Source organism: Lissotriton vulgaris, chromosome 3_1 (assembly GCF_964263255.1).
Source record: "Lissotriton vulgaris chromosome 3_1, aLisVul1.2, whole genome shotgun sequence".
Taxonomy (NCBI): Eukaryota; Metazoa; Chordata; class Amphibia; order Caudata; family Salamandridae; genus Lissotriton; species Lissotriton vulgaris.
Window position 1 is genome coordinate 1,247,334,494 of NC_141689.1, and position 11,732 is coordinate 1,247,346,225.

Genomic DNA, 11,732 nt, shown 5'->3' on the forward strand with positions numbered 1-11,732 from the left:
CCGGAGGGAGAAATCGCGGAGTCGTCATAGGTCGTCGACGAGATCGAGGCGACGCCACAGGAGGCGCAGATCAAGATCCCGTACAAACTCTTCTGGGACCAGGGACTACTCGCCGACTTTGATGGAATCCCCTGGGACGAGGGTGTCGTCGGTAGACGACATTGTCTCATTCCAAGATGTTCTGCTGAGGGGTGCGGCTAAGTTGGGCATCAAGGTGACGGTGCCCACGCCCACGACATCCGTGATTTTTGAGACGCTACTTAAAAAGCACCTGTCTCGACCGTTGCTGCCTCTAGTACCAGGATTGGTGGAGCCCGCCGAGGAGCTGTTTCTCACTCTGGTGGTGACGAAGGCGGCTCCTTCCAGGCTCCTCAAGAAGTACCGGGCGCCGGATTCTGACCCGGCTTTCACCAGGATGGATCCGACACCGGACTCGGTCATAGTGACGGCGGCTCAGAAGCAGCATGCCACCACCCCGTCGTCGACAGTGTCTACTGATAAGGAGAGCCGCTGGTTAGACTCTGCAGGCAGGAAGGTCTGTGGAACGGCATCTACTGCAATGAAGGCTGCAAGTGCCGCAGCTTTACTAGGGCGATACGATCGAGCCCTGTGGGAGTCCCTCCAGCAATTCGCTGAGCTCCTTCCTCGAGAGAAGAAAGAGGACTTTCAGGAGATTCTGAATGAGGGGATGTTGGTGTCTAACCAACTCATCAGCGCGGCTGCTGATGTGTCTCTTCTGGCGGCACATGGGTACTGCCATGGTATCAACCAACTGCGCCGCGCTTGGCTATGCCTTACATCTCTCAAGCCAGAGGCTCAAGAGCGGGTGGCCAACCTACCTTTCTCGGGGAAAACCCTGTTTGGCAAGCATGCGGACGACGAAATGGCCCGCATGAAAGCTGAGGCCGAGACCCTGATGGCTGTCGGGTTGGAGAAGCCCAAGGAGAAGAAGTCCTACCGCCCGTTCCAGAGACGGTTCAGGCGCAAGGCAGAGGGCGAGGACAGGCTTCGGGACAGCAGCAACAACAGCAGCAGCAGTTCCGGAAGGCCCTTCCCGAAGCGCCAGAAGGGCAGAGGCAGCCAGCAGTCCGCAGCGGCGAACAAAGGCCCGGCTGGGTCTCGTCCCTGAGCGGTTACTTCCCCTGCAACCGTTACCTACTCCGGTGGGGGGAAGCGTTCAATTTTTTCTGGCAGGGTGGAGAAAAATTACTCGGGACAAGTGGGTGCTGAATATTGTTTGCAATGGATACAGTCTTCGGTTCACCAGCCCGCCTCCAGCGATTCCACCGGTCAGCTCGCGGTTTCAGCTGCACGAGCTCCAGGCGGAGGCCGATACCCTGTTAAGGAAAAGGGCGATAGAAGACGTACCTCTGTCCCAAAGGGGAAGAGGTCCGACTCACGGTTCTTTCTGGTTCGCAGGAAGGACAAGAACGAGTTCAGGCCCATTCTGGATTTGCGACAAGCAAACAAGTGTATTCGCCGAGAGAAATTTTGCATGCTGTCGTTGCATCAGATTTATCCTCAGCTGCAACGGGGAGACTGGCTATGTGCTATAGACCTACAGGATGCTTACTTCCATGTGCCCATTGCACACAAACACAGGAAGTTCCTGCGATTCCAAGTCGGCGCCAATCATTATCAGTACACAGTACTGCCATTCGGGTTGAAGTCTGCGCCCAGAACATTCTCGAAGTGCATGGCTGTGGTAGCGGCACACCTGAGGAGGAACACGGTGTTTGTCTACCCGTACCTGGATGATTGGTTGATCAAGGCCTCCTCCTTTTCTGAAGCTCAAGCGCACTTCCAGAAGGCGTGCGTTCTCTTGAACAAGCTGGGGTTGCACATCAACATGTCAAGTCTGTTCCGACTCCGGTCCAGTGCATACAGTACTTGGGAGCCTCCATCAATACGCTGTCTGCAAGCGTGTCTCCTTCGGAGGAGAGACGGTTATCACTCCTCGGAAGGCTCAGGCTCTTATGACCGCTCCATCTACAACAGTGAGGACGGTGTCTTCTCTACTGGGGTCGATGGCCTCTTGTATCTTCCTCACACCACACGCATGGCTGTACATGAGACCATTGCAGGAGTGCTTGGAGGATCAGAGGATAGGGTCTTGGGACGACAAGATACGACTGTCTCTGCATGCTCTTCAGTCTCTGAAGTGGTGGTGTTCAGCCGAGAATCTCCTCAGAGGGGTTCCCTTCCACAAGGACATTCTTCCCACACAGGCTATCGTGACGGATGCGTCTCTCCACGGCTGGGGGGCGCACTCCAGAGACTTACAGATACAAGGAACGTGGACCCCGACTGAGTCCACGTATCACATCAATTTCCTGGAACTCAGAGCTGTTCACTTGGCACTGAAGGCCTTTCATCCATCCTTCCAGACCAACTCTCTGCTTGTACAGACGGACAATACGACCACAATGTATTACCTCAACAAGCAGGGGGGCTCGAGATCATGCGCTCTGTCGCAGGAGGCGCAGGCGATCTGGCGCTGGCTTCTAGCCAGAGTACTGACGATAACGGCTACCCATCTACCAGGTGTACAGAATGTTCATGCGGACACACTGAGCAGACTGATTCAGGAAAACCACGAATGGGTCATAAACGACGAAGTGCTAGGAGAAGTCTTCGCAAGGTGGGGGACTCCAGACGTAGATCTGTTCGCCACCGCCGAAAACAGCAAATGCCGAGACTTCGCCTCCAGGTACTACCAGAAGGGGTCGCTGGGGAATGCGCTATGGATCAACTGGTCGAACAGCTTTCTGTACGATTTTCCACCCATTCCCCTGATTCCGGCGGTGCTCATCAAGCTGTCCCAGTCCAGGGCGCGGATGATCCTGATTGCCCCGGAATGGACAAGGCAGTGGTGGTTCACGGACCTGCTTCACCGGTCTCTCCTTCCTCAAATACGGCTGCAGTGCCGACCGGACCTTCTCACGAAGTTCGCGGGGTAGTTGGTGCACCCCAACCTCTCGTCTTTGAGTTTGGCGACATGGCTCCTGAGATAGTGCAATATGGCCAGTTGAATCTACCAGAAGATTGTATGGACATACTGAAGGAGGCTAAGCGAACTTCCACTAGGACTTCCTATGCTTACAAGTGGAGGAGATTCTGCATCTGGTGCAAGTCCAAGAACTATGATCCAAAGACATGTAAGGAAGATGTCATCCTTCCGTATCTTCTACATTTGGCGCAGTCTGGCCTTAATTTCCATTCCATTAAGGTCCATCTCGCTGCGCTGACTGCCTACAGGAAATGCCCTTCACAGACTTCCTTCTACCAGATCCCTGTGATCAAGGATTTTTTGGAAGGCTTGAAGAAAGTGTTCCTTCTTTCGCCTTCATGTGAATTGAATGTGGTGCTGTCCAGATTGTTGAAGGAGCCTTTTGAACCTATTCATAAGGCTTCGTTGCAGCACCTGTCCTGGAAGGCGGCGTTCCTCGTGGCCATCACATCGGCCCGCAGGTTGAGTGAAATTCAGGCGTTGTGTTGCCAAGAACCTTATACTGTATTTCATGCTGCTAAGGTTGTTATGCATACTCACCCTAAATTTCTTCCAAAGGTTATCTCTGATTTCCATGTTAACCAGACCATAACTTTACCTACGTTTTTTTCAGAATCCTTCATTCCCTGGATGTGAGGAGGGTGTTGAAATGTTATCTGGATAAAACCAAGGATATTCGTAGGTCAGACCAATTGTTTATCAATTATGTATCAGTCAGGACCAGTCTTCCTACCTCAAAACAGTCCACCTCTAGGTGGATTGTGTCCTGTATACAATTGTTAATGTTAATGTTATTGTTAATGTTAAGGGGAATTTATTGAGCGCACTGCCACCATGAGTTTCCTGGCGCTGATTGACACTGAAGCTGTGCAAGAGGGATTTAGCGGGGGTGTGAAAAGAACAAAGTTTTTAAAGATTTCCTAAATGATAAGAGAGAACACGAGGTCTTAAGTGAAGGTGGATGAGAATTCCACAGCTTGGGAGCCAGGTGAGTGAAGCTGCGGCCACCTAGTTTAGTGAGTTTGAAACGGGGGATGACCAGAAGCTGAAGGTGGGTGGACCTCAGGGTGCGGGGGACAGTAGGGGGTAATCAGGGACTTCAGGAAAGCGGGGGAGGGGCCAGTCAAGGCTTTGAAGACCAGGCAGCAAACCTTGAAGGCTATTCTTTCACTGACTGGTAGCCAATGTAATTGATGTAATAAAGGTTTGGCCGACTGCCATCTTGGAATTTTGAATGCCAGTCTGGCAGCCTGGTTTTGGACGATCTGTAGCCTAAACAGCAGGGATTTGGGAAGGCCATGGTACAGGGAATTAGAGAAGTCCAAATGGGACATCACCAATGCTATTAGGACTTGTAACAAGGCTTCAGGAGTCAAGAGGTGCGCGACTTTCCGTATCCTGTGTAGCTGGAACATGCAGGAAGATGTTACAGCGCTCACCTGGGCCTTGAGAGTGAGCTCAGTCAATAATGACCCCGAGGCTCTTTACACAGCCAGCAGGAGGAGGTGGTGGATCAAGCTCAGTTGGCCAAAACTGGGGGCCCCAATGGGAGGCGCTCCTCCCAGGAAGGAGGAGCTCAGTTTTCCCAGGGTTGAGCTTTAATTGTTTTGATTCATCCAGTGCTGGATGTGTATCATGACCGCCTGAAAGTTGGTGACGGCGTCAGGGGAAGTGAGGGGGAAAATAATTTGTAAGTCGTCAGCGTAGTTGAACACGGTGACGTCCCACCTACCCAGGGAGTGAATAAGAGGTTGAAGATACAAATTAAAAAGGAGGGGGGACAAAGAAGATCCCTGGGGGACACCACAGAGCGAAGGAGCGCTGGTGGCGCTGAAAGGGCCCAAGCTAACTGCTTGAGATCTTCCCTCTAGGAAAGACTTGACCCAGGACAAGGCAGGCCCATGGACTCCGGCTGACTCGACACGGTGGAGTAGGATGTTGTGATCCACCGTGTCGAATGCCGCCGACAGATCCAGTAGGACCAGTGCCTGGGGAAGTCCTCTGTCGGCGTTGGGAGTGTCCTGGCGTCCGATGTTAATTCGCCGAGGACCTTAAATATCTCTTTGGATTTATTAGGGGCTGTTAGTATTCTCTCAGAGACAAAAGCAGACTTAGTTGTAGTGATAGCTTTTTTATATTCTTTACGTGCGAACACGTACGCCTCCCTGTCAGTACTGAGATAATTACGCCTCCACCTACGCTCCAATTGGCGCAGCTCGAGGTGTTGTAATTTCAAAGCTGAGTTGAACCATTTGTGAGATTTACTATGGCGTGAGCAAGGGAAACGGGACATGGGGGCGAATTGGTCGCTAGCCGTCGTGAGCCAGTGAGCGATATTGGCGTCCAATGCGTTGACGCCTGGAGTGTTGCTGGGTAAGGACTGGGTCTCCGCAAGAAAAGAAAGGAAGGCAGAGGAGTCAAGAGCATTCCATTTCCGAGCGACCCCGCCCTTTAAAGGGGGAAGCCTAACCAGGCCCTTTACAGAGATAGAGGACTCGATCAGCGAGTGGTCGGACCAGACGCAGGGGGAGATGATCGGGCAGGAGAGCGATACCCCCTACGTCCAGATGTGATCCAGAATGTGACCCCCGGCGTGAGTAGGGGTGGTAACGTGCTGAGTCAGATTTAGACTGAGGAGTGCCTCAAACAATTCGGTGGCGTGAGGACCGGCATCAGCATGATTAAACCAGTAATTAAAATCGCCAAAAATGGCAATGCGGGCAGAAGAAGTCATCAAGGCGGCGAGCTGTTCGCTAAGGGCAGCGGGGAACAGGGGCATAGGGGTGGGGGGGCGATATAAGACGATGAGGGTCAAAGCTCCAGCTTCCGTTGCCAGGCTGATGACAAGGTTCTCAGCCTCAGGGAGGCATAGCGAGGAAGACGCGATGAATGTAAGATCTTTACGTATGATTGCAGCCACACCTCTGCCACGACGAGCTGTAGGCCGGTTGGTACCAAAAGGCTAATAAGACCTTAGGGGGTAAACCTAAGGCTCATTCCACAAGGGCAAAGCTGCCACGCCTGCTTTGCTGCGTAATGTTCCAATTGCAGAAATCTGCAAGGCGGCCACTTGGAAGTCGGTCCATACCTTTGCTAAGCATTACTGTCTGGACACTGATGCCAGGACAGACGCTCAGGTTGGGCAGGCTTTGCTGCGAAATCTGTTCGCACAGTAGTGATGTTATTTCTCTTCTCTCTACCGCCGCTTTGGTGTGGGGATGGGCTTGCCATTCTATTCACTAGATTATGACTATACACAGAGATCCCCTACTACAGAAGTAGTAGTTTCTGTCCTGTAACTCCAGTTCTGTAGTAGGGGTATCTCTGTTATAATCATAAGCGCCTGCCCTTCTCCCCGGTGGAGAAAGATATTCATGAAAGGAATGCTACAGGTCTTGGGTGTTACACCTTCAAAAAGAACTGAAAGTAAAAGGGACCTGCTGTGCATTCTGGGATACTGAGAGAGTTCTGGAAAGTACTCTTAAAGGCACAGTAACCTGTTCTGAGCCACATAATGGCAGCCTATGGGGCTTGTCTGTCCACTACTTTCTCTATTATTCCAGAGGCTTTTGCTGGTAGGGGAAGGTTTTTCTCTGTGGAGAATACTGGACAGGCTGTGCTGTTTGTGGTTTTTTTTGGTGGAGTTTCTAGTTGAAGTACTGGACAGTGTAGCCTGTGGATATAGGCTGCATTATCTGTCTTTAAATTCTCTCTTAAGTGTCTGTGCAGGTCTGCATTTTTTGACAATTTAAGAGATTATTTTTGATTGCTCCGGAGTCAACGCACATGGGCGGGACTATTCACTAGATTAGGACTATAACAGAGATACCCCTACTACAGAACTGGAGTTAGAGGACAGAAACTACTCCTTCTTCAGCCAAGCTAGCTTAAATCCAGTGGCACAGTGAGCAAGGGACCCACGTCCCTTGCCTGATGTGATGCGGAAAGAGAATGTGTACCCCAATTTTCGCAAGCAATTACAAACTTGGCTATTTAATCAATAATTCTAATCTAGGTTTTCAGAGACCTTTTCAGGGCCTGCTCTGGGAAACCCTTGATTGGTAGCTGTGCGCATTAGAAAAATTAAATTAACATGACATAACAGACGTGGGTCCCTTGCTCACTGTGCCACTGGATTCAAGCTAGCCTGGCTGAAGAAGGGTGACATACCCTGAAACCGGTCCCAGGATGCTTGTTTCCAGTCCAGGCAGGACCTGGCCTGGCAGTTCGGTCTGGACTATTCCCATGAGGCACTGGGTCAAGACTGATTTGCATATTGCTGGGTCTAAACTAGGGTGGCGTAGTGGGCAAAAGAACAATGGATTTAACCGAGATTTTTTCATTGGGGGAGAATGTTTGCATTGTCAGCATTCCGTCCATCATTTTGTTTGCTGTAACATGAGATTTGATAGCGGCAACCCTCATTAAACTTTTACCCTTCATCAGTGGTGAGGTGTGGTTAAGTAGGTGTAGTTGCTTAATCATGCGTATTAGAATTTTTCCTTTCCTCTTATTGCATGGGGTATCACATTAAAGTTGTGGTTGGGTGTTTAGCGCTATGTGTCTGCTTTGATGATTGGGCAGAAATGTGTCAGACTGTTTTGTGGAACAGTGGACCAACCTACAAGAATTCACATTGCAGGGACTGTATTATGTATTAAACAAGCATATGAAGTGCACTCGCTGATCCACGCAATGGCTCATGATACAATGAAGGATGTAACTGGGATGACGTCTTTGCATGTGTGTTCTGTGTATCATGCAGGGGGTAGTCCTATAAATGTGATTGCTGCAAGACTGTCCTGGGAGAATGCTGTGGTCAAAAGTGTTGTGTGTGTCCACTTTCTTCAGTAGAGTAGCAAGTGTTTCAGCAGCAAGGTAAACGCTGAAATGTTCTTTTTTCAGTGCTCTTCACTTCGTCAGTCTCATCTTTTCAGTGCAGTTTGTGAAAAGCACCTATCCCACATTTAAATACACTATGTTTACTGGCTCAATACGAGTCAGTGGGAATACCGACAAATGCACAATCAAAAGTTTGCCCCGAAATTTGGATTCCAAGATGTTATTTTACACCTGTTTATATGGTTCACAGTCTATTAGTATAGCCCTGCAATACCAATCAGTTGCACCTTCACATGCCCTAGTTTTAAAGGATGTGGTGTTGTTTTTACAGACATTACTGCACTTGTGAGTGTTTCGACACCTTATTTTTACCAGATAAAACTCAGAGGAATTGTACAGGGTAAAAAAAAACCAATAGCAATTCAAGGTTTTGCCCCTCTAAGGGAAAAGCAAGCTGTTTTATTATGTAATCTTTTCCATCCAAGATTTGTGAATGATTTGTTAATAGCGCACATTGTAACTTCTGCATCATACAGCATCTGTGTTTATCAATTGAGGTATTACCACACCAAAAAGACTGTGGTCTTTCAAGTGTTTAAAATGTGGCCATAAATTAGTGTAGGAATTAATTGCTGTTTGCATCTTTTGCTTAGGTGTCCACTTGTCCGTAATCCCAGCCGAAAAACAGCAGTTAAAGAGCTGGGACAGAAGGTATCCAAACAATGAACATGGCAACATTGTCAGCCCCAGGTTGAATGCTGGAATCCATTCTGTGGAAAAGGAATATGCATGCGCTGAACATGGCAGCAGTTTCAGCCACAGACCAGACGTTGGCATGCTTGGGAGGGCCCACACAGGATCAAGGCCATATATCCTAACTGAAACTGCCAAGAGGTTAAGTGAGCCCGCAGGCATCGGCTTGCCCCATACAATGCACACTGGATTGAAACTGTGCAAATGTGGTCAATGTGGACAGTTTTTTAGCCCGTCCGGTGAGAATTCACAACAGCAGTCTATCAACGGAGAGTTAGTAAACACATGCAATGAATGTAAGAAGAAGCCTATGCAACCAAAAACCCTTATTAAACCCAAGGGTCGTAAGCTCCATGTGTGCTCTGACTGTGGGAAGAGTTTTAGGCAGTCACAAACCCTGATCAACCACAAACGTGTGCATACTGGAGAGAAACCCTTTCGCTGCAGTGAATGTGGAAAGAGTTTCAGACAGCTACAAACCCTGACAACACACCAGCGAATACACACTGGAGAGAAACCTTTCACATGCAGTCAGTGTGGCAAATGTTTTAGTGATGTTGCAAATCTTATTCGGCACCAGCGTATACACACTGGCGAAAGACCTTTCCAGTGTGCTGAATGTGGCAAAAGATTCAATCGACGAGGGCATCTTATTAGACACAAGAGAACACATATTGGAAAGAGGAGAAGAGCGAATACTCCAGTGTCATCTATGAGCTGAAGACTTTCCCTAGGTGTAACTGATTGTAAAAGAGCTTTGCCAAGTCTAAGCAAGCGAAAATAGTGGAGCACCATATTGAGTATGGTGAAATGCTAACCACAGAGAGGCTATTGGGTTAGTAGAAGGTGGTTTTAATGGTGCCAAACCTTCTGGATGTGATTGACATACCGCAGTGCTAGCGAAGACACCCAAAATTACAAACTTTCAAGTACTGAGAAAAGCAGTGAACAACTGAAGGCTGGAAGGAATGGGGCTCTGTGACGTGAAGTCAGGCCAATTGCAGCAGTTTGGGAGAAAGGTTCAAAATCACTAAAATCTAAAGTCTGGTGAACTGGGGACAAATGAAAATGAAAAAAACAATGATTTTATTTAGATGAAAATTAACCAAAAATGGCCCAACAGTAAAACAAAATATGCAAGCACACATTTAACCTGGATTAAAAAAGTTCTTTCCTCAAAGGGAAAAGGAATATTTTTTGGTCTCAAATGTGTATTTATTTCCACCTCCGAATAGGTCCTGGTGCAAAGAACAATTAACAGATTATCAGAAGAAAGACCTGTATATCCGGTTTGAGAAAATGAAGAGCTTTAAACCAAAATGGCTACAGGGTTGCAGTACCCTTTCAAAAAAGGTTCAAGCAGCAGACCTTGTAAATATGATTGTTTTATACATTTAAAATATTTCCAAACATCAAAAATATAAATGTGGTGTAGGCAGTGCTTAATTTGAACCAGTGGGTTTCGATACTTGGCCTTGGCACTTAACTGTCAACACCGGCTCTTATGGTAGTCTGCAACATGGTGGTGCTGCTTTTTTAATTTAGAGACGAGCATAACAACAGTTGTTTGTTAATTCAGTATACCTTTTTTTTTTTTTAAGTTCAAAAATCTTTATTAATGTACATATGTAACGATACAGCTGTTTGCCTACAACCCTGGGGCCGGTGGCGCATGTTAGCCCATTAGTTTCTGAAATAACACAGCCATTCAGCCGACAGCCCAGGGGTCCGGCGGCGAGTTTGGGGTAAGCATAGTGGGCACGCCTTCTGTGCAGCAACTATCAAGTATAAATCAGTGGTAGAGAACTTCTTTTTCATAACATCAAACAACAGATTGGATAATGGAGAAAAAAAATACAACAAAAATAATAAAGCCAGAACATTTCTGCATTCTTCATCCATGAGTGCGTGTCATGGTCAGTGAAACAACTAGTGTCATCGAGTCTCGTCTTTTAAGATATAACAGTGTGGGAATACGTCTAGATTGGGGTGTCGATAGTTGGGAGAGGAAAGCATCATCTCTTAGGACATTGCATCTACATCAATGGTTTGCAAGAAGTCAGTGAAATAGCTCCAATAATCTTTAGGGCGTGACGTGGCTGGCAGCTCTTCCTCGTAGGTAAGTAGTCTATCTTTGCAATGAGCCATATCTTTCAGCCATTGCTTAGGATTGACGCTTTGCCCCCCCAGCACTTAGATACTTGCCGTTTGGCGATTAAAAGGGCCACTGCACAGAATTTACGCCTCCCAGCCTTGACATTCGATAATAGACCCAAGAGGCACACCTTCATTGAGCAGCTAATGTCTACGCCCACCATGGCACTTAGTGTATCTGTTACTTTCACCCAATAGTCATGGATTTTGACGCAGTGCCAAGCTAAATGGGTAAAATCAGCCTCCTGGGTCCTGCATCTTTTGCATGTTAGCGTCTTCCCATAGCCCATACTTATGCAGTCTAAGTGGATTATGATACGTTTGGTGCAAGTATTTTAAATGCGTGATGCGTAAATTACAATTTGGTGTTAGCAGTTTGAGGAGTGTGCACGCGGCAGAACAGTCCTCCTCCGATAGCACATCTGGCAGAATCTTATTCCATCGCTGCATCGCTTTGTGCGAATTGTATGGGATTTCACTCTGGGCTGCTGTGTACAATCTCGATACTAGGTGTGATGTGTTTGACGATGTTAAAACTAGTTGTAGTGTATGTAAGCTAGGTGGTTCTGTCGGGTAATCTGGGTATAAATCTCGGATCGCCCTTTGTAATCTATAATAAGTAAAGCGAAACAACATGGTGGGGTTACTGATGTAAGATAAGTCATCTGGTTGACAAAAGGTCCCCAAATGTGTCCACCCCAATATGTCTCAGAAGATCCATACCAACTTTTTCAGTGGTCACTGAAATCTCAGGGTGATGATGAAGTGGGAGTGCCGGTGCATACAATGGTAACTTATGTGCTAGTCGTCCCAGTGTGCGCCATGCATGCGTTGTTGCGTCTATAGTGTTGATATCTGCCGAGTGCAATGGGGGTCGATTGTGTGTGCTGATTGCCGTCAATGGTATTGGAAAGGTATCTCCCTCCTCAACCGCTGTATGTGTGAGGTAAGGGGTGGGATGATACCAGTGTGC

At 48.0% G+C, this 11,732-nt stretch overlaps 1 protein-coding gene across 3 annotated transcripts in view; it reads left to right on the forward strand.

The window, feature by feature from the left end:
* The window catches only part of LOC147727739 (zinc finger protein 10-like), a 230,460-nt gene extending 220,664 nt beyond the window's left edge, over positions 1–9,796 (forward strand). For all 3 annotated transcript variants that reach the window (XM_086961741.1, XM_086961739.1, XM_086961740.1), the window contains one exon: positions 8,506–9,796. In XM_086961741.1, the coding sequence (XP_086817867.1) occupies positions 8,506–9,326 (821 nt within the window). In that variant the 3' untranslated portion in view covers positions 9,327–9,796. The remainder of the gene's footprint in view (positions 1–8,505) is intronic.
* The last annotated feature ends 1,936 nt before the right edge of the window (positions 9,797–11,732 follow it).